At 41.7% G+C, this 22,923-nt stretch overlaps 1 protein-coding gene across 4 annotated transcripts; it reads right to left on the reverse strand.

Moving 5' to 3' along the window:
- Window positions 1-930: 930 nt before the first annotated feature.
- Window positions 931-20,882, reverse strand: LOC143387759 (ornithine aminotransferase, mitochondrial). Of its 4 annotated transcripts, none has more exons than XM_077105399.1 (11): window positions 20,791-20,882; window positions 15,778-15,864; window positions 13,375-13,602; window positions 9,657-9,881; window positions 9,458-9,553; window positions 7,224-7,351; window positions 6,318-6,440; window positions 5,458-5,586; window positions 4,468-4,581; window positions 3,473-3,617; window positions 931-2,090 (listed from the first exon to the last, which is right to left on the reverse strand). In XM_077105399.1, the coding sequence occupies exons 3-11, from the start codon at window positions 13,571-13,573 to the stop codon at window positions 1,930-1,932; spliced, it is 1,320 nt and encodes a 439-aa protein (XP_076961514.1). In that variant the 5' UTR covers window positions 13,574-13,602; window positions 15,778-15,864; window positions 20,791-20,882; the 3' UTR covers window positions 931-1,929. The 4 variants fall into 4 exon arrangements, with proteins under 4 accessions (XP_076961514.1, XP_076961517.1, XP_076961516.1 ...); XM_077105402.1 differs by lacking the exon at window positions 20,791-20,882 and adding an exon at window positions 20,201-20,420; XM_077105401.1 differs by lacking the exon at window positions 20,791-20,882 and adding an exon at window positions 20,043-20,065.
- Window positions 20,883-22,923: the final 2,041 nt, after the last annotated feature.

Genomic DNA, 22,923 nt, shown 5'->3' on the forward strand with positions numbered 1-22,923 from the left:
CCTTCTAAGCCTTGGTTTTCCCATCTGTCAAGGGGGATAACAGTACATATGGTGAGACTTAACATTTTTGAAATGCCCAGCATAGGCTGTTTTTAAAAAGCTATTTCTTTGAACCACTGTCTATGCTCAGGGCCAGCCCATGTGGTACTCAATAAACAATTTTTCCAATAAATTACCTCCTAACAAGCCCCATGAGGTCAGAACCCATGTGTTTCCACCAATGGAACTGGGCACAGGCTCATGCCTGGCAGGGTAGAGTGGATGACACCCTGTAACTATTCTCAACACCCATTCTACAAAGACAGGGTGCAATACAGTCCCTTGGGAGTATTTACCATGCAGACACCAGGGCCCCACCCCCAGAGATTCTGTCCTATTTGATTTGAAGTAGGCCCTGGATATCAACTTTAACTTTTTAAGTAAGAAAGCCACAAGATTCTAAAAATGCAGCCAGCATGGAGAAGCACAGATCTAAACCTACAAGTGTCCCACTGGGATGTCCTGTGGGGCTGCACAGCAGAACAGGAGGGGAATTTGAGATTCCTGGCTCAGGCATCCCTAGGAGCTGAGGGAAACCGACTCAGGTGCATACCCTGAATCAGGCTGCCTTTTAGCACCATTTCAAAGATGGAGGTCCTCGCCCTTGGCTGTACACCTAGCTGGCCCCAGCGCCACCCAACTGCAACTGGCCTCCCTGTAACTGCCCACATGTTTGAACCTCCTCTGAAGTGACAGGACACCACCCAAGAACCAAAGACCCGTTCCCATGCTAGGACCTGAGGGAGGTAAGGAACAATTACACCACTGAACTTTAAAAAGTCCATTCCCTTTGAATAGCGAGCACCTTCTAGGGATTTACTCCACAAGAATGCTCACGCCAAAAAGAAAGTCAATAAGATTTAATGAAAAGAAAAAAACACACACACTATGTGACAACATGAAGTAGTCACAAGCTTTATTTAAGAAGCGACAAGCCTGTAACAAGCTAAAAGGCCCCAATGAGATGGAATTGTAACACATCCACACACACAGAATAGATGAATTTATAATGACCAGAAATACAAAATTCTGGGTAAAAAGAAAAACAGTAAAGTTGTAAAACATTACGTACAGAAAGGGTAACTTTAAGAAAAATGGTATCTATGCACAGGAAAAAAGCCACTGTTCTGAAAGGGGTATAGGAGAGTCTTGTATTTTCTTTTTTTAATTCCTATCTTTCCACAAGTCACCAAAGAAAGCTGAAATGCTCTTAGAAAACACAGGAATAAAGCAAGGTAAGAACATTCCCCAAGAGGTTGACATTGTAAATAAAAGCTTTATTTTAAATTTAAAGAAATATTTAAAACAAGCAATATTTTTACAAATTACCATCAAGGACTTAAAACATAATTTAGGAATGAATTCTTAATTAGAAATGATGATATCCGTAGAATATTCTGGTGTTGGCCAATATGAAGTTTACTTCAAACTAGTTTTTTACATATGTTTAACATTAATCATCCTAATGTTCGGTGATTACAATGATTCAATGTTATAAAGTCAAGCAAGTCTTTTGTGTAATATCTCAGATAACTTTTTCAAATACAAAACATTTATGCCAGGCAAGGAAATTATAAAACGTATATAAATTATACTGAAGGACTTGATTTGAAGGCTGTCTCTATGCAGATAGATGCAACTCACCTTAGAAAGCACATATGCCTCAGAACACTAAACCACATGTAGATGCCATTCATTCTCTTAGTTGTGCCACAGAGCCACCTGCAGGTTCATAAATGTCACTCTACTAAGTATCAACTGAAAAAAATATATGTCCCAAAACAGTCTCTGAAGGCATGTGGGAGTGGAATGTGCTGGCATTCAGAGCCGGGCTGTCTCAGGACCCCCATCTCCAGCCAGCCCCCAGGAGCCACTAAACAGGTCCCACCCTCAGAAAGACAGGATGGTCTTGTTAATGATCTCCACCGCCTCCAGGATCTCGTCCTCCTTGATCACCAGCGGAGGAGCAAGCCTGATGATGTCGCCATGGGTGGGCTTAGCCAGAAGCCCATTATCTCGAAGCCGCAGACACACCTTCCAAGCATCATAATCTACAGAAAAACAGTCACACACATGTGCTCATCAAAGACAGATGTCTGAACATCCCCTTCATGTGCATGGTGACAGCTGGCAAAAGAGAATCCCAGTGCCTACTCAAGAAAGGATGCACCAGGCTGCAAGCTAGCTTTATTCTGATTGTTTAATTTTTGGTGCTAGGGATAGTACCCAAGTGCTCTACCACTGGGCTGTACCCGACCCTGCTGTTATTCTTAAAAATTAAGTTACTCCTGGCTGGGTGCGAAGCTCACTTGGCTAGCATGTACAAGGCCCTGGGTTTAGTCCCCAGTACTGTCAAAAAAACAAAACAAAGCAAAAAATTAAAATTACATGAGCAAATAAATTCTTTCCAGGTGTGCTTGCACACACCTGTACTCACGGTTACTCAGAGACTGAGACAGGAGGATCAAAAGTTTGACACCAGCTTTGGCAACTCAGCAAGACCCTCAACAAATTAGAAAAAACCCTGCCTCAAAATAAAAAGGGCATGAGGTCAAGTGTGGAATTTTCCACCTCTGGTGTCATGCTGGTGCTCAAAACCTTGAAGTTCTGGGGCATTTCATATTTTCAAATTAGGAATGCTCAACCTGATTATATAGGAACTAACCCCAGAAAACCTGGGTGTGACACGCGAAGTCACTCAGAACGAGCCATACTCAAAACCCGGTGACCATCACACATCCCTAAAATGAACCTGCTGCCCGAGCTGTGGGACGAGACTCATTCCTTCATGGCATGTTCTGAACTCTGACTGCACATCAAAATCACCAAAGAGCCACTGCTGATGCCAGTGCCCCACCCTGACCCATCAAATCAGAAATCTCTGGGGCGAGGCCAGGCTTTGACTCTTTTTAGAAAGCTCCCCAGGTGACTCTATAAGTGCAGTCGAGCCTGGAATCGCTGCTTTAAAAGGAAATGTTATCACAAGAAAATCAAAAAGGAGCCCTTGAAGGTTATTACCAACATACTCTGGAACATTGAACCCTCCATTAAGTGACAGCTGGCATTATTTTTATTTTTATTAACACCATCCTCATTGCTATTATCATTACTGCTCTGACAGGATCTGGGTGAGGGATAAAAGAACAGCAAAGAGGAAACTCCCAAGCACAGTGTTCTGTCCAGACTGACAGAAAATAACTTGGAACCTCCAAGTGCTGTGTGACTCCCTGAAGGCAGAAAAACTGATGCCTCAGAGGAGTGGCAGCAGGTCAGTCACTTAAATGTGTGCTCACACTATTCCATCTGGCCAGCAGACAGTTCAAGCAGAGGGTCCCTATACCCAACTACAGTGGCATCCAACTAACAAGTCACACGTACTCTAGGCTCTTCCTTTAAAGAAAAAAAAGATGAGTAAAAGGTGTGCTTGACATACCTTTGGTTTCTCTAATAACAATTGCATTTAACAGCCCTTTCCCTCTCACAGCAGTCACAATATCAGAGGGCAGCTTCATGAGTTCATTTCTCAAGACAATACCCATCTTCTCCGCATTTGCAGCCAGGTCTTCTTCTTCCAAAACCTATAATTAAAGAAAAATTTGAGGAATGTTAAGAATGCCCTTTTCTGGTTGTTGAGGTTGAGGCTCAGTGGTAGAGTGCCTGCCTAGCACATGTGAGGCACTGGGTCGAATCCTCAGTACCACATAAAAAAGTAAAGTTATAAAAAAAAAGAATGCCCTTTTCTAATTGTTGCTTGGAGGGCAACATGGACTACAGGCAAAGGAAACATGACTACAGAGTAACTTAGTTTTCTTTCTTTTTTTTTTTTTTTTTTTTCATTTGTTGTCTAATTAAACAGACATCAGCTCAGAGCTTTGCTTTAGTCACATATCTGTTGTCAATCTGATTTCAAGGCAAAATAAAGATGTATTTCATGTAATTTATGATATACTATCATTTGGACACAATAATTTGTTGTTAATTTGAAGACTTTAATTTTTAAATTGCAGAGTTTCCTTTCTTTCCTCTAAAAAAATCCATCCTCAAAGACTATGTAATGATTTTATGCCTAAGTCTAAAAGCACTGAAATTCTACATTTTGTGTGTGGAGCTGAGGACTGAGCCCAAGACTTCAGGCATGCTAAGCACAGGCTCTATCTACTTCCAGACCACAAAATCCACACTGGGGGGTACCCTTGCTTGCTAAGCCAAAAGTAGATCAGTAGATTAGCATTCTCTTGGAGGCCCCTGTGACTGGTAACCCAAGGCAACAGGTTAAATTTACCTTTGGAGAATGCTGTGCTCTTGAAATCTTTCCTCTGTACTTCATGTTCTCTAATATTTCACAATCTTATTAAATTTCTTATTACATCATGGGCCCAAATTAAAAATCACTTCAACACTACCTAAAGAAGTAGTTAAGTGTTTTACCTCAAGGGCTGCAATGGCCACGCGGCAGCCTAGTGGATTGCCACCGTATGTAGAGCCATGCTCCCCTGGTTTAATGGTCAGCATGATTTCATCGTCACACAACACCGCGGACACCTAGAAGACAGTGAGTTCTCCCCGTCATTTCTCAGACTAAGTATTCTCATTCTTAGCATACCAGGAACACGAATATTTTTACAAATTTGATATTAAAGATACACAAAACCTTCAACAAACAACAGTTTATATCTGTCACCCTACCACCAGCAGAGTGATAACCGAATACATTGCAAATACACTCGGTGCACTTCAATGGCACAGAACGAGACAACTTTGGAACTAAAAGTGAAAAGCTATTTCTGTAAGATATAACTCAGATCTCCTCCAATTTCAAGGGGAAATGCTCTGTCTGGGTGCTTAGAAAAAAAGCTGCACATCCCCTCAGCAAGACAAGCCAGCAGTGACTCCTCTCCTCAGAGCCTTCATCTAGACCAACTATTAGTTCTGGAGAGCAAACCCAAGAATTATAACAAAACACTACTGTTTTCAGTCTCTGTGTTCATTAGGCATGGTTCTAAACAATTAGTTACACCATATATCTACACACTGGGAAAAAAGGACAGACATCTACAAAAGGAGGTTTCAGGTAAAATGCTTCCATCCAACCAAATGCCACAGCAAATTCCAAGGCATGCTCCACTCTTTAGGCAAATGAAAATGTTTACTACAAATATTCCGGGTGGCCCACAGTGCTGTTGGTAAAACCAACCACCTATCCTAATAAGTTATATTCCGCATATGTATAATATGCCAAAATACACTCTACTATCATATGTGTCCAAAAAGAACAAATAAAAACATTTTAAATTTTTAAAAATTTTAAAACCCCATCATCTGAAAGGCATGAATTGCTACAATCACTAATGTGAAGGTATTTTAGAGGTATGCTTCAGGAGAGCAGAGAATGGAAAGAAAACTCAACACTAAACTTACAGGGTATAAGCCACCAGAAAGGGCCTTTCCAAGAAGAACCAGGTCAGGCCTGACATTTTCATGATCGACAGTCAGCCATCTGCCAGTCCTGGCCAACCCTGTCTGAATCTCATCAGCAATAAACAGGACCTATTGGGAAACAACACAACAGCATTAATTCTCATTTTTCATTTCCACAGAGAAGATAGTGACAACTTATTTCATTTCCCTCTCCCAGCAAATGTATAATTCCACATGCCCTCCAATCTGTGAAAAATGTCTTAATCACCCACACAATTTCAAGAGTACCCTATGAATCCAACACACACCAGCTGTCTGCGGCAGGGGGCCACTACCTCCCCAGGAGGCCATGGGGTACTGCTCTAAACAGTGGAGAACACTTATGCAAATATGAGAGAGTTGGACGACTTTTCCAGCGGTAACTACCCTATGGGAAAAAAAATCACTTAACTGCCCCATAAACGTTCCTCAGATAGCTTCCATGTGACAGAAACTGTCAATGGCAAACAAAATACACTAATATCAGCCTTGGTGGGAGAAGGGGTTGGCCATAACTTCTGGAGCAGAGGGATACAGCATAGGGTTTGGGAGACATTAAGAGTGCAAGGCTCCTAGGGAAGAGAGGAGGAAAATAGTGAGGGCCTGGAGGTCTGCAGCTCTGCCCACAGCACAGGCTCTGGCCCAGGGTTCCAGAAACTGTCAAAAATTAGCCTCCCATGCAATCTCTAAGTACTTGCAAGTTCCTAAACTCTTGGATTATGTCTCCCTCTAGTGGAAAGGCAATTTAATCTCCACACTTATCCCAACTGAATTCTGACAGAAGTCAGGCAGGAGCCTCTAGATCTGTTAGGGTAGACAACCTGGTGCCTGGTGCAGAGTTCTCTCACTCCCACTAGGTAGCCTGGATCCGGAACAACAACGCCGGCTTCACCCTGAATTGGTTCTACCATGAAGGCGGCAACATCGGGATCCTGAAGAGCACGCTACAAAAGAAACAGGAGTAAGTTTTAACAACTTTCTTTCTACCATATTTGGAAATCTAAAAGCATATACTACACATTTTCCTGTCAACAATTTTAAGTATGCAAATCAAGTTTTTTACACTTATATTCTACTTCAGAAATGTAACATTTCCCACTGGCGTTCAATTCCCAGACACTCAATAAATACTTCAGATTTAAATTATACTATCCTATATTTTTCTAACATATAAATATATTATAATTAAAACCTATAGCAAATGGCATTTTAAAGCCATTTTAAGGCCTTTTTACTAAAGTACTCTACTTGGGAGCCAGGGATGTGGTTTAGTAGTAGAGCATGTGCTTGGCATGGGTGAGGCCCAGGGTTCTATCCCCAACATCACAAAGAAAAATAAAAAAGACCCTATTTGATGACTTTAAAAAGCTGGCTGAAAACTGAAATTTTATCTAGGAATTAAGCAGGTAATACCCAAGATATTAGGAAAGATACAAACCTGAAGAGGCTGTTTGGTTGGTTGGTCCTAAGGATTAAGACCACAGAACTGTTGCAAAGTACTGATCATTACTGAGTCTGAAACTTTGAAAATTTTCACTAAAGTCACATAACTTGTTGATTTGCAGTGCTGAGGATGGAGCCCAGGGCCTCACACATGCTAGGTAAGCACTCTGACTGAGCTATCTTCTCTGCCCTCATAGCATATTTTTAATCCACAAATTCAACAGAAAATCATTCAAAATAATTTGTATTCACTATGAGCTAAGCACCATGATACACTGAAGTACCTCAAGTGCAGGAAGATCATTATATGGGATAATTTCAAAACCCGGCATAAAGGGTCCAAAGCCATCATAACTGGTTGGGTCTGTGGAACTGGAGATAGCGGATAATGTTCTACCCCAAAAGTTTCCAGCTAGAAAGGAGAAAGAAACAGTGATTATTCTAAAGAAACCCACAAATTTTATAAGTATTACCCATACAAAATACTTTGGGAATACTGACTAAAAAAAGAATTCACTTTGGAGAACCTCTGATGAGCTTCTACTATTAAAACTAGTCCAATATTAAACACCTTGGTTCATCTGACCTAAGGCTACTAGGTCTGGCCTTGGAATTCCTACTGAATTCCTCCTACTAAGGCCTTCTCCACTGAGCCTCCTGGCTGTCGTATAAAGCCCTAAGGATAAACTCACTTTACCTGTTCTCCTCCCAACCCCAATCTGCAGTGCATATTTTCTAGAGAAGGCACATTTATGATACTGATATGAGAAAGAGAATACCTTCCATAGAGAATCAGTAGTTTACCTTTTAAAACCTTAATACTGCAGGGTAACTACCAACAGAATGCATCTTCAATTTCATTTGTAGAAAAGATCCCGAGGCAACCAATCACTTTCCATTTTGCCTTCCTTGCTATTACAGTACTTTATCATCTAAATGACAGACCACTGCCTTTCTTCAGGATCACTCTTCTACCCACTAATAAATGTGACTGAGGACCTACTAGATGTCAGGCACTATTCCAGCAGCAGAGGATGGAGGGAGATCACACTAGCAAGCTCCCTGGCCCTCAGGGAGCTTCCTTTCTAGTAGGGAACTAACACCATAACATATGCCAGCAAAGTATCTCACTAGGTAACTTCAGATGGGGTAGAATTCCAGAAGGAAAGGAATATAGAATAATAGAGAGGTTAGGGGTTCACCTACATTAAGGATGTTTTTATATCTTCCCACCACCTCTGACAGCAGCAATGCCATTAACTCAGTATTGGATTATTTTCTCAACGCTTCTTGGCATCTCCAAGTGCTACTCTTGCAAGGGCCTCCTCCTTCTCCTCCTCTTGCCCACAAGTAACCCTGTCTTTTGCTCATCTAAAAACAAGAGTGTTTTGATTCTGACCAGGCTTATGAAAAAATGCACTGATAAGACTGGGAGCCTATCTGTTCTCTGCCTAACCTCAGGTGTCTCATCCTCCACAGCTCACCCTGCAGGTATAGGGGACTTACAGTTGGGGACAGTCTTCCGCTGTCTCTCCACCCCACAGACTCACCAGCTTCTTTCAATACTCGGGTGAAAACATCTTTGCACCCTTTGCTAATAAGAAAGAGACTGGAAACAGTCTATAAGAATGAAAATCACCAAAAATACTATTTTTGTTTGCAAGAGACAGTTATGTTATCCTACAACTAGGGCATAAGACTTTAAAATGGCAAGTTACAGAGTTATATAAAGATTTTTTTCTTTGGAAATACTAATCTGTCACCTCAAATACCAATTGCCTCTGTCCATCAAATGAACTCTGGCTTATACTGTGTTACGGGGTTTATAATTCAACAGCATGTGTTCACAAGATAAAATATTAAAGATTTCAATTAATAAGAAGTAACACAAGAATAATTTTGACCAGAGTGACAAATCAATATATACTTTTTAAAATTAAAATCAAACCTTAAAAAGTCAAAACCTGTTATTTGAACATCATATAAAGACTCCTAAAGTTAGATGACATCACCTCAATTCACTGTTAGTTTCCCTAACCAGAATTCAAGTTGTTCCTCTCAGTCATTCTCAGGAGTGTAATGGGGCAACCCCAGGCCTCCTCTCCCTATAGCGTCTAAGAAGGACGTGGCACAATGGTACATCCAATATTAAGACTCAAGAGTCACACAGTACATAGGATGTGGCCCTGCTAACATATCCTCACCCCAACACATGACAAAACCCCTCCAACATAGGCCATCTAACTGGAAAACTGCTATGGAAAACAATCTGATATGCAGATGACAAATTTAGTCATAGGGTCACTCACTTGGGGGAGGAAGAGTAGGAGTTAAGAAAATCTCATATATGAAGAAATAACTCAAATCCAACAAGAGGAAATTCCTCATTGATTTTTTATGAAACATTCAGCAAATAACGTATCATGTACCAAGCAAGTACATTAGAAATATTTCATCAGTAATAAAATGGAAAATGAAATTGTATGTTGAAATCATAACAGCATTCAGTGTCACGTACCTGCAAACACAATCTTGGCCTTGTATTTCTGAATGCCCTTCACAGAGTAGCCCCACCGGCGTGCAAGTTTGCAGGCAGTCTCCCCGGCCTCCACTCCTAGTGGGGGGAAATGCTCAGATTTAAAAAGGCTTTAAATTATCAGGAATTAAGATGATTTTCTTGGGGATTTGACAAAAAAAAAAAAAAGGAAATGCTTTACCTGTATTCATGGGTAGAACTTTGTGGTAATTGAACAGTTTGGTAACATACTCCTCATATTCACCAAGTACGTTATTGTAGAAAGCCCGCGATGTTAAGGTCAGCTTGTCCGCCTGACTCTTCAGAGCATTCACGATCTTGGGGTGACAGTGCCCTTGGTTGACAGCACTGTAAGCACTCAGGAAGTCAAAATATTTTCTTCCTTCTACATCCCACACATAAATACCTAAAATATGTCAGGAAGGAAAACAATTTTAGAAAATGACTACATGACATGAAGTCCAAAAGTTAAGACTGCTAGCAAGCCCTCTAATGCCTACGTGTAAAACTCTGCATATTTTTTTATGGTTAAAGTTATTTTAGTTCAAGCATAATAAACTTTAGTTTATAAGGAATTATTAAGGATATATTTTATCTATCCAGCTTCAAAATACACATTGAACAAGAACAGCATGAAAAGGTTATGAATTCTGGAGTGATACCTTTACCTAATTTTAACATTTAGCAGGCAAAATTAGGATTTAAGAGTAGAGAAGTTAGCCAGGCATGGTGGCACACGTCTATAATCCCCATGAGACTAAGGCAGAAGGATCATGAGTTCAAAGCCAGCCTCAGCAATTCAGTGAGGCCCTAAGCAATTCAATGAGACTATTTATAAATAAAATATTAAAAAGGATTGGGGATATGGCTCACTGGTTTAGTGTGAATGGGCTCAATCCCTGTTACTAAAAAATAAAAAAAGTAGAGAAGTTACACATGATAGACAATAATTATTAAAGAACATATAACAACCCATAGGAATGTTTGGCTGGGTTAATTGGTACACACCTGCAATTACAGCAACTCCAGAGGCTAAAGTAGGAGGATCACAAATTTGAGGCCAGCCTCAGAAATTTCATGAGACCCTATCTCAAAATAAAAAGTAAAAAGGGCTGGGGATATGGCTCTGTGGTAAAGTACCCCAGATTTAAATCTCCAGTACCAAAAGAAAAAAGAAAAAAAATAGGGATGTATTTGCAAATCATGTATTGGTAAAGATCTAGTATCCAGAACTCTTTTATACTCAATAACAAAATCCATTAAAAAAAACAGACAAATAACTTGATAGATATTTCTCCAAAAACAAATGGCCAACTAGCACAGGAAAAGACTCTCAGCATCGAGCCATTAAGAAATGCAAATCAGGACCACAATAAGATACTGTTTCATGCTCCCTAGAATGTTGATAGTCTTAAAAAAAGAACAAGTTTGGGCAAAGATGTGAAGAATTTGGAATTGTCATATATTGCTTGTAGAAACATAAAATGGTAGAGCTGCTATGAAAAAGTTTGGCAGTTCCTCCACAAGCTAAGCACACAATTATCACATGACCCTGCAATTCCACTCCTAGAGTATACCAGAAAGAACTGGAAGACAGGTGTTCAAACATAAACTTGTATGGCATTCATAGCAGCCCTATTCCACAACAGTCAAAACCTAGAAACAATCCAAATGTTGTCAGCTGTTGGATAGTAAACAAAACGTAGTACTTACAATCAAATATTATTCAGCCATGAAAAAGAATGAAATTCTGACACAAGCTACAACATGGATGAATGAACCTTGAAAACATTAGGTCAAGTGAAAAACTGGACATATACAGGGCCATGTAGTATGGATTCCATTTACATGAAACATTCAGAATATGCAAATCTATAAAAAGGCGGAAAACAGCTCTGTGGTCACCATCAGCTGTGGGAAGGGGGAAAGGGGATGAATGTTTAATGGATGTGAGCTTTCCTTTGAGGTAATGAAAAAGGTCTGGAATTAGACCAAGGTGGTGGCTACACAACACTGTAAATGACATTTTATGCCACTGGATTGGATGCTTAAAATGGTAAATTTTACATTAGGTGCATTACAGTTTTTTTAAAAAAAAAACCTCGACTGTAGATATTAATCTTTTACCATGTACCACACTGTGTTATGTGCTTTCACACCTTATCAAAAACCCCCTTATGAGAGTTACCATCTCTATTGTACCTAGAGCTAAAGAAATAGAAGCTCATGTCATAACTAGCCTGGGCTAGCACAAGAAACAGGAATTAGAACCCAGGCAGCCAGACTTTCAGGGTCCACACTCTGCTAATGTATGTGAAGAAAATTTTTAACAAATTGTTTCCAAATATGTAATACATAAATCTATATTTTCATTAGTCAAAAGAAAATATGTCTATATTATAGTACTGGTCCCAAATAATACTGGTAATGACAAAATATTTAATATATTTTCATCTTCTGGCACAAAGCCAAATAATAAAGTTTGGTCTAATTTGTTAAAGCTATTATCTCAAAATGAAGATTAAGTCGCCATTTGACAATTATCACTGTAATAGTTTATTTGGACAAGAATCATGGGTGTTAAAATTAGAAGTAAAAGTTTCATGAGTAACAGGATACTTTACAGTCTCAAACTATGTCCCCAGGAAATTCTTAATACAAAGGGAGAAATGTAACTTTGCACTGGAGAAGACTGGCAGACACCACCTTGTCAAGCGATGGAAGTCAACACCGGCAGTAAATGGGCATCTCTTGCCGTGATGCACTGAGAAGGGCAGGACACCACTGCACACAGGTGTCTGACCTGACTGCCATCATAAGCAAACACCAGCACAAACTGCAGTGCACTACAAAATCAGCCAGTGTACTTCAAAACATAACAAGATCAAAAAGATAAAGATTCAGGAACTTGTTCTGGATGAAAGACAACTAAACCTGCCAGGCACAGTGGCACACTCCTAGGATCCCAGCGACTGGAGAGACTGAGGCCGAAAGAATGCATTCCAGGCCCCCTTAGCAAGGTAGTAAGACCCTGTCTCAAAATTGAAATTAAAAAGAGCAGGCAATGTAGTTAATGGTAGAGTCCCATGGGTTTAATCCCAGGACCAAAAAACGAAAAAGACAATAAACCTGACACCTGGATGTAACTCATAATCCAAAGTTCTTTTGTTATGAAGGACAACTAATGAATCTGGATCTTTTGATTAATAATGGTGTTATACTAGTGTTAATTTCCTGATTTTAGTAATTACACAAGATAAAAGTAAGTCCTATATCTTAGGAAGACACACTAAGTATTCAGGGGTGAAGATGCATCATGTCTGCTACTTGCTCTCCAACAAGCTCAGGAAAAAATGTACAGTACATAGGTTGGGAGGGGGAAAGAGAGCATTCCAAAAGCAGTAAAATGTTAGCACTCAGGGAATCTGAATAAGAATAAAAGTAAAAGAAAATATTTAGTATTGCTGTTACAACTTTCCTTTATGTCAAAAATTAAACCAAAATCAAAGGTAACAGGGAAAAAAAAGACAGCAATATTATGGTACTTTCTGTATTTCTCCCACATTCCCTCTGATGAGGCCCACCATGAGGAAGACTAGCTGCTCATTTTTGTGGACCAATGGAGACACTGGATGCCCTGCAAGGCTGAATGAACCTCATCTACAACACGGGCATTCAATGCATCTGAGGAAATAGAGAATATAGAAGGAATTCATCTTTATAAAAAGTTTCAAGCAGGGCTGGGATTGTGTCTCAGTGGTAGAGTACTTGCCTAGCATGTGTCAGGCACTGGGTTCAAGTCTCAGCACCAAATATAAATAAATTAAAAATAAAAATAAAGCCCATTGACAACTAAAAAAAATATATTAAAAAAAAAAAGTGAACTACTCAATACATACCTTTCCCTTTCTCCAGGGCGACAGGTAAAGGGTGGTAATTGTGTGCACCATATTTAGATTCCCGTTCAAAAATATAATCTGAGGATGGAGGTCCTTGGACTGTCTTTTTAGTTGCAACAGATGTGGCAGAAGCCACTGAAGAATGAACTCCACGGCGAAGCACGGCAACAGCCTGCAGATGCGCTAGTTTGGAAAACATTATGTCCTCCAAGTAGGAAAACCACAGACCTGCCAAAGAAAAGACAAGGCACTGAGAACAAGCCTTCCCAGAGTCAGCCTCTGCTCACTGAGCATCTGTTGAGCATCTAAAAAGGGACACAATCAGAGAAGGCTACTAGAGAACACACTGGGGCAGGAGCCAGGGCCCAGAACGATTTTGGGGTTCGGAGGTTTGTCTGTTCTGAGACCTGGCATCATCTGATCTCTCTGTTCCTTGCCTTGGAGGGGGTTGACTTCATGGGCTCAAGTGCTCCTCCCACCTCAGCTTCCAGAGTAGAAGGAACTACAGACCTCAGCTGCCACCACCACCCTCCCCCAGCCCACCGTACTCAGCTGGCTTCTTTTTTGTATCTGACTCTGTACTTTTCTGTGGGGAGTGAAGCAATTAAGAAAGAATTTAGTTTCTACGAAGATATTAGGGATCATCCTAAAGGAAAACTAAAAAATGTGGAGAGGAAAAGTTGACTTTAGCGGGATGGAAAGAGCTTATACCTAAAGAAAGAAACTACAAAAAGTAAAATTTTTATTAGCCACAAATATATAAAAATTCTGCAGGTCAAATTTATCATAAAACAAAGGTGAAAGGCAAAAAGACTAGGGAAAATGTTCTGTAATTTAATTTGTGAAAGTTTTAAACAGCCTTTTATAGTCAGACCAAAAAATAATATAAATGAAGGAGAAAAAGACAATTAGGACCTAGAAAACATCAAACTACAATTAAGTTAGTTGTTTGAATTTTAGTACTAAAACCTGAGCAGGTGCATGATGGCATACTCAGTACCTATATCCCAGTTACTTGAGAGGCTGAAGCAGGAGGATTGCAAATTTGAGGCCAGCCTGAACGACACAGAAAGACCATCTCAAATAAATACATTAACTGAATAAAGCCTTAATAGAGAAAGGGGTACAGCTCAGTGGTAGAGCATTTGCCTAGTATGAGTTCCTGGGTTCAATTACCCAGCACTATTTTTAAAAAAAAGAAAGAAACTCTGAGCATCTCTGAGCACATACTATTCACTCACATGTATTTCTGCATATTTCAAAGTCATGCTACTGTTTCCATTCCCTACCAGTCCTAGTGTAGTGGCACCCCCTCCTCCACAGAAGATCTTCTTCAGAAATCTTCACCATAATTTATTTTAGGACTATCAGCAAGAGTCTCTACAAAAGAGTTCAATGTAAGCAAACTTCCTATTTTCTTGTTGTTCTATTTTACTTGGCCACTGGCCTGGAAGAAATCAGCATTCCAGGTGCTGAATGCCCCTTTACTAGTTTTTCACAAACATTTGCCCAGTATAGTAGTTTGTAAAAGTGTGTTTGCAAATGCAAAATGTGATAATAAAAAGACAAATCCTTTAACAAGGCCTCTGGTCTTGAACTGGGCTTCACAGAGATGTCTACATTTCTAAGATAAGAGAAGTTACCAACTGGGCTCCATGGTAACAGCTGGTGGGGTGGGGCAGGAAAGAAAGAGAGAGAAAAAGTCTCCCCTTCTCAGGTGTTGTCCTTGAAGGGTTAACTTGCCCAGAACAGTGAAAGGAAAAGCTGCTTTTATGTGAGCTTCTGCAGACTGTGAACTTCTAAGCCCCTCTCCTTATTTGCTGGGTATAAAGTTCTGAAACTACATGAACTTGGGATTCAGGGGATTAAATGATTACAGCAAAAGCTGTACCCTCTGAACCTGGCTGCAGCCAAATAAAACTATTTCGTGCTATCTTCGGTGTCCTGTCTCATCTGTCCCCTACAACAGTAATACCAGACCCACCCACCTCTATATACAGTTTACCTTTCAGGATTGTGACAAGTCATGAAGTAAAGACTAAGGTACAGAAGAAACTAAGAACAAAAAGGAAATGCAAAAATATGGATAGAGATCATGTCTGGGGGAAGTTTTCAAATAAACTCAAGATTAGGAGAAAGCTGCCAAAAACTAGGCAAACTTAGTATGCCTATACATACTTATTTTTTTAAAGACTGGTTAATTCATGTTTCAACAGAGCCTGTCCATGACAAGTCAAACCATGCACAATCTTACAGCATTCATGACATGAGCTACCTAATTAGCAAAACACAGTCCTTGGGTTGGCTCACTTCCCTTTCAACTTGGCACTACCCAGCAAAGCTAGTGTTTAGGAATTTACAAATGCTAAGCAAAATCAGAGGTCTGGTTTGCCAAAGACTCACCAACGATTCTTATTTCTCACGGTTCAGACTAGAATACAGATTTTCCACCTGAGATCCAAGGATGGCTTTCAGAAGGTCCAATAACTCCTAAAACACAATGCAGAATTTTAGGCAGAGGTTTTCATTTTTCTAAGGAGAAGATCTATAACTTTCTCAAAGGGGTCTGTATTAACAACCAAAAAAGTGATATAAGAATCATTAGACTAGAGGTGGCTGCTTACAAAAACATCCACTTGTACTGGACAGTACTTCCAGGAACACCATTAAGCCTAAAATGCTCAGTTTCCATGTCTTTATGCAGTTCTTTATGTGCTACTCAGTACAATTGTTTCGCCTACTAAAATATTTCAATGACATTAATTTTTGCCTATCAAATTAATAATAAAACAGCAATGTATCCTCTCAAGGAATACTTACTGGCACTCTAAACTTGGTGCAGCTTTCTAAAGAGATCTACAGCCAGAATAAAGCCTTAGGTGTGTTCAAACTCCAACCAACCATTTGACTCCCAAGACTTTATTTTTAAAAAATGTTCAGGAATGTGGAGAAACATCCATGTATAAAAGATGTTTCATTATGAGGACGGTTCAGTATTATTGAAGCCAGATTTAAAGATAAGTAGTCAGTGTAGTTAGGTAAATCGGATCTAATATCGAGTAAAATCCAAAATGAAGGCCATGTTGAGAATGGGCCCCCCCCCCCAGCAGAACCACTCTTGGAATGTTAATGTCCCCAGAGCCCATCCCAAAGAAGTGTTAATGAAACAGCTCCCAGCAAACTTGAAGATGCTGACCCAAAAGTCCTTCCTGCCCAGATTACCTTTGGCCCACCTGTGCCCCACCCTTAACAGGACAGGAACAAAGGACAGGAATGTGACAGGAATGTGGGAAAGCCAAAAGAAGACCTTAGCTATAAAAAGGGAATACATTCGCCCTTCCATGGATTCCACCTCTTGGGTCCCCTTCTTCCTCGGGAGAAGTCTTTTCTGCTGTCCTTTAATAAAGCCTCTACTTTCCACTCTAAACTTGCCTCGGTATGCTTCTCTAGTGTTATACTTCAACATTGGGGAAGCAAGGACTCGTCACCGGTAGACAAAGGTAACATTATCATATACATAAAGTGTAGCCACCTAAAATAAGCATTGGATGGTACGTTGGGGTGTCTCATGTCAAATGAAGAAAATAAAATCACACATGTGGGATACAAAAGATAAAAGGAAGAAAAGATCAGGACAGGCACAAAAAAGGTTACCGTGGCCAGTTTACACTATTCTGTGCCTTTCACATTTTCTGCAATGACCATGAATTACATTTATAATCAGAAAAAAAAAAAACCACTATTAAGAATGAAATTGAATGTCCATCTGGTTTTTACATTAGACAAAGAAAAAGCTTAGGCCACAAACAAAGCTAAACTAGAAGATAGGGTTTCATAAACTTTGAGAAAACAGCATGGTTAAAAAAAAAAAAGGTAGAAGCCACTACTCCTAGGATGTGCAACTTTGATTATAATTAAGTCCAAAGGTTCATCTGTTCCTTGGGGACAGGGTCAAATTCTAAAAAACTATGCTATATGATGATTAAGCTACCAATGATGGTAACTGTGACTTTACTAGTAGCAGACAGAGGCACTCAAAAAAAGGCCAGGGGGGTTGGATGGAGGGGTTGTAATTTACAAAGCATTAAAAACACACTGAACAACATCATTTTTAGTTAACAGACTGCAAGTGAAAAGAATCTTTGTGATTATAGAAATTCCACATTCTTTTGTTATACAACAGTTATCTGTTCAACTAATTCCCAACCGAAATGGGATCAAAAAAATCCATTTATCGGGCTGGGGATGTGGCTCAAGCGGTAGTGCGCTCTCCTGGCATGCGCGCTCACCTGGCATGCGCGCTTGCCTGGCATGCGTGCAGCCCGGGTTCGATCCTCAGCACCACATACAAACAAAGATGTTGTGCCCACCGATAACTAAAAAATAAATATTAAAAAATTCTCTCTCTCTACCTCTCTCTACCTCTCTCTCTCTTTAAAAAAAAAATCCATTTATGAGCAGAGTTCAGGTAGTTTTATTAAAGGGTAATCATAAATTAGTGACATAACATTAAAATCATCCTTAAAGATGAATTCTGGATTCTTAGTTGGACTGGGAAAGGTCACAGGGCACACACACCATGATGTACCAGAATCCTGTAAACATGTTTCTATTAAAGAGCCTTCTGTGTTCAGGTTACTGTGCTTGGCACTACATAAGAAATATTAGAAGAGAATTAAGATGACCTTAAAAATAGCCAACATCAATAATTCCCCCTTCCAAATGAGTCTGGAAAAACCAAAAGAGTCAAATGTCCACAGTTTGGTGACCAGGATTTAAATTCTGTGATTCTGAAGAGTTTCTCTGGGTAATTTTGTCAATCCTTCTAAGCTTCAATTTCCCCATTTGCAAAATAAGGCTGAAGCCATTCAAGGTCATCACTGAGGATTAAAGCGTTCACATGCAAACTCAAAGCCTGGCACAAAATAGCCATTTAGTACCCTTCTGCCCTAAATTCACAAGGAAACTAGCCAATTTCTATAATATAAGTCAATGATGCCATATTTTAGGTCTTAAACTAGATTTTTTTCCTCTTAAAAAAATAAAATTTTCTTGACAAAAATTTAGAAAACACAGACAAGAAACTTACCGTTAACCCCATATATATGAGACAGCCATTATCATTTTTTTTCTAAAAACACTATATACACATTGTTATTATTGTTTTCTACCATCCCTACAGAATTTACCACACAAGTCCCTCCAGAAGGGTCCCAGAACTTTGCAGACTTTTGTCACAGGTCCTAACACTTCAGGACACTTGTTTTCAGGCCTATTCCCCTGCTGGACTCATGTTTTTTAAAAGGTCAGTAACGTGTCTTAGAATTTACTTAGCCCAGGTTGGGGCATTCTCTGCCTGTCAAATGATCCAGGTTATTCCTAAATAGACTCAGAACTCCTAAAGTGGTCAAGATGGCAACAGAAAGTGATGAGATTTAAGTCACCCATCCCTGACCAAGCTGAGGTAACTAAGGAGGCTTTCACTCTCTGCATCTGAAGAAACTAATATTTTCACCAAGAATCCACCCTACTAGATCTAATGGCCTTCAAAGGTCAAAATAATGTTACAAACTATTGTTGTTCATCAACACTCCGAATCTGGAAATGAGAACAAATTACTAATGACAAGCTAAACACTTTAAACACTTCATGGTTTAAGTAATCTGCCTAATTAACACAATCCTTCAGGCTACCATTACTCACTCCCCCTTATCAGCCATCTCATCTACAGTAGATCCTTCCTACAACAGAGTTTCCATAAAAGGCCACATTCTGGAGTTAATTTAGCCTGCATTATTAAATATGATTTTCTTAAATTACTCTGAAAGAATCAGTGTAAAGTCATCAAAAAGCCATTGAAAATATTTACTTTTCTGAGGTAACCATTCACAAACACAGGCCTTTTTTTTTCTTTTTTAAAGTTCTGCCAACAAAAGCTTTTTAATGCAATCGATATTCTGGCTAAAATTCAACTCAAGTACGTCAATGGCAAACAACTAAAGCATTACTACAGAGAAAAGATTGGGTAAGCCACACCGCACCCTTCACACACCTCCAAAATCCACCCATTCTCTGGTATTTTAAGATAGGACATTCACCATCCTCAAGATCTCAGTAAAGGGCATAAAATGTGCACATAGATAATTGTAGTCAAGACTGTGCAGGAAAAACATATGAAACAGCCTCTTTGAGAAAAAAGTAGCTTTTTAAGAATTTTGAGTACTTACGTTGGGAGGAATGCAAAATTAATCTTAAACATCATGAAAAACTGCAAACCCCAAACAATAAGTTCTGTATTTAAATCTTGTTTTTATGAAAAGATTCTACTTCCATCTTCTTCAGAGTCAAGAACTAGATTCTCTACTGCCAGAAGAATCCGGATATTCTAATGAAAAACATCTACGGTTTATTTCAAAGTAATAAGATAAAGATTTGGGATCACAATTTAAAGAACTGCTCTGGGTTCAAGTTACGGAACTAATTTACCTACAGAAACTCTTATAACCCCAGAAGAAGAGACTGAGAATGAAGAAACTGGGAAGTTAGTAATGTAAGATAAAGCCAGTTCGTTCCAAACTCGCTCTCCCTGCCCCTTAGTTTATCCAAAACACAAAGCTGAACGCCAAGAAGGCAAAATTCAGCAGGCCCAAGGGGACACGGTGGCTCACCAGGAGCAAGCGTTCCGCTGAACGCAGCCCGAATGCACCATGCTGAGCAATGTTTGCAAAGGACCCTGAGAATGGGGTCTTCACGCTGAAAGGTCGTTGGCCCCCAGCCCTGGACACCACCCAGCAAACGCGCACGTTACTGCACGGTAACGACCTACTTCCGTAATTCTTCTATTTGGACAAAGGCTGAAGGGGGAAAGAACTGAAGAGGGGAGGGATGGGCAGGGTTAGCGGCGGGGCGCCGGGGCTGCTCGAGAGGCGGCAGACCCGCCCGTAGGTTGCATCAGCGACCCCGCCCGAGACCAAAGTCGCCCGCCGCCTGCGCCGTCCCCGGTACCCACGAAGCACCCTGCTCGTCGCCCGCAGGAGCCCAGGGCGCCCGGGTGCCCGCGCCCCCAACGCCTCCTTCCCAGAAACCTCGAGTCCGAGGGCCCGGGCGCTGGGACCAGGAAGGCGAAGGGCCTCGGCCCGGCCCCCGCGGGCCGCGATCCAAGGCCGGCCGGCTCCGCCCGGTGCCACATCCACAGCGCGCCCAGCCCCCCGCCGCCCGGGCCGGGGATGCGCCGGCAGGGTTCTAGGCCGCCGGGTCCGAGCCGCCCGCGACGCCAGCGGGCCGCAGAGGCGGAGCCTCCCGCCCGCGGATGCCCAGCTTGCCCGCGGAACACGGCCCGGAGTCGCTCCGGAGGCGGCCGCACGCCCGGGCCCCGACCTCGGGCTCCACCCCAGCCCCGCGGCACCCGCGCGGTACCTGACGGTGCCAGGGAGGCCGGAGCCAGACACGCGGCAGCCGAGCGGGTCTAGCACGGGAGCGCCGCACCGCGCGTCACCCAGCCTTAAGGCGCGGCGTCCGCCCCGCCCGGGACGCGCTCGCCGCCCATTGGCTGGGGCCGAGCGCTGGGCACCAATCGCGTGGGCCTCGCCCTCGCCCCGCCTTCCGCGGCCGCTGATTGAGACTGGTCCTCGCTGCGCAGGTTCGAGCCTCGCCTGCATCTGCTGAGAGGCTCTCTGGACGCTGAGCATCGCTGCCCGCCCTCTGCTGGCAAGAAAACCGAGGCCCGAAGGAAAGGAAAGACTTGCTCTCCGCTGCTTTTGCGCCGCAGAGGGACTTGGGGATGGCTGTTGGGTTCCACCTGGCTCCCGGCCGACTCCCATTCCCCAACTCGCGGAGCCTTACCGGGCCACCAACACCAGCTCTGCCCCAGATGCTGGCCCCCATGCCCTGGTGTGCGGCACAGCTGAGCTTTGCTTCTGTACCCTCTTCCAGAATCATCGCTGCGGCCAGCTAAGGCACTGCCCACCTGTTCACTGCTGATGTTAGAGACTAAACCGATGGCACCGCTGAGCACGAACTGTCCTGCAGGGCCCTTCTCATTTCACATGTGCCATGAAACTCAGAACTCAAAATGGGTCTCCCGAGATACTCTCATGTTGGAATCAGAAGAAATTTGGTTATCGTTTAGTTTACAACATTTGTAGTACACTGGAAGACAAAGGCCCAGAGAGGAGAAGCCAGTTTCCCACTAAGTGAGGAGCAGTCCGGTCCCGTGTCTCTCTGAGGGTTGTGGCGACAGCTACAGGTGACAAGATTACATGTCAGTACCAAGTTCCACTGGCCTACAGTAATGGGGTTTCAGTCGCTAACACACAGCACACTCCAATCCAGGAAAAGTTGTGTGCATGTGAGAGAGTGAATCTCAGGGGTGGAGTAATCTGGGTCTTATGCACCAGGGAGGGCCATTATCAGTCCTTGAGCTTGTGGGACTAGAAGTAGGGTTTCCAGAACCCAATGAGTGCTGGGAGTGTGAGGAGAGACAACCTGTCTGGGGTGAGGTCACCCATGTCCCCACTGGAAGAAACTGAGTACTAAGCACCCCACCTCTCCTCTTCTGCCAGATTCCATGTGCACAAATCATTTAGCAGCCAGAGGCCTAAGGAGTCCCTTAAGACAATCCCTACCTGTCAGTCTCATGGAAAACAGATCAGGGTGGGAAATAGAAGTAGAGGGGAAGATGGAAAACATTCTTCACATGTAACTGGCTAAGTCTTGGCTGAACAAAAGTCATGCTATCTGGGAAGGTCAGGGAAGTGGTGTGGGCTCAGAGGCAGAGCTGCAAACAGTGAAGCCAACGTCTACAGGTATACAGAAAAAGACACCAAAAGGAGTTCAGTCTTCCTAGTTTTAATCTGCCCTAGACCAAGGTCACTTGCTTAGATTGTTATGGCTAGTCCCTCTCTGGAATTCATTAGGAGCAGAGCTTTGCCTTTTATTTCTTTGACATTCCTTCCCACCACCAAAAACAGCATGATTAACTTCCTGGAAGCTGGGTCATTCTGCCCCAAGGATCAGAAAATCATTCTTTTCTCTAGGGGGCCTGCCCTGCAAATCTGGGCCAGTGTGGGAGGCCAACTGCAGTTCTTAGAACTCTTACAGAACCCAGAAACTGAATTCAGGAGAAGGGCTGAGTATAACACCAAAATATGTTGCAATGCTTAGGACTCAGAGATAAGGCACTCTTTAATGAAAATGCTTTCGTATGCAAAAAACTGCTGAGAATGTCTGGGTTTTATCTCTTTTCTCTTATCAGAGATAGGTACAAAGAACAGAATAGTGTTTTATGATTTCTCTGCAGCTGTTGTTTTTTTAGCTTAGTTGTAGGCTGGATAGAACAACCCGCACTCAAAAGTTGCTTTTATTCCACCAATAAACAAAACCGCTCTACTCGTATACATTGTTTGTACAGTGTAGAAATATCCAAGAAAGCAGCGTGCATGATAAGATGTTTGAGCTTTTGAAACTTAATAGATTCCAGCAATTAAGTCTATAGGAACCATAAAACCTGGAGAGATAAAGACCCACCCTCATAGCAGATACTACCCAAGA

The sequence above is a fragment of the Callospermophilus lateralis genome, chromosome 15 (assembly GCF_048772815.1).
Source record: "Callospermophilus lateralis isolate mCalLat2 chromosome 15, mCalLat2.hap1, whole genome shotgun sequence".
Classification (NCBI taxonomy): Eukaryota; Metazoa; Chordata; class Mammalia; order Rodentia; family Sciuridae; genus Callospermophilus; species Callospermophilus lateralis.

What these genes read in the sequence shown, in the direction of transcription:
- LOC143387759 (XM_077105399.1), bottom strand. Translation starts at nt 13,573, where the DNA reads ATGTTTTCCAAACTAGCGCATCTGCAGGCTGTTGCCGTGCTTCGCCGT. An exon ending in AGTTCTACCCATGAATACAG is followed by an intron (nt 9,554 to 9,656) that starts GTAAAGCATTTC and finishes TCCCCCCACTAG; the next exon opens with GAGTGGAGGCCGGGGAGACT. An exon ending in TTTCTGGTGGCTTATACCCT is followed by an intron (nt 4,582 to 5,457) that starts GTAAGTTTAGTG and finishes ACTGTCTTCTAG; the next exon opens with GTGTCCGCGGTGTTGTGTGA.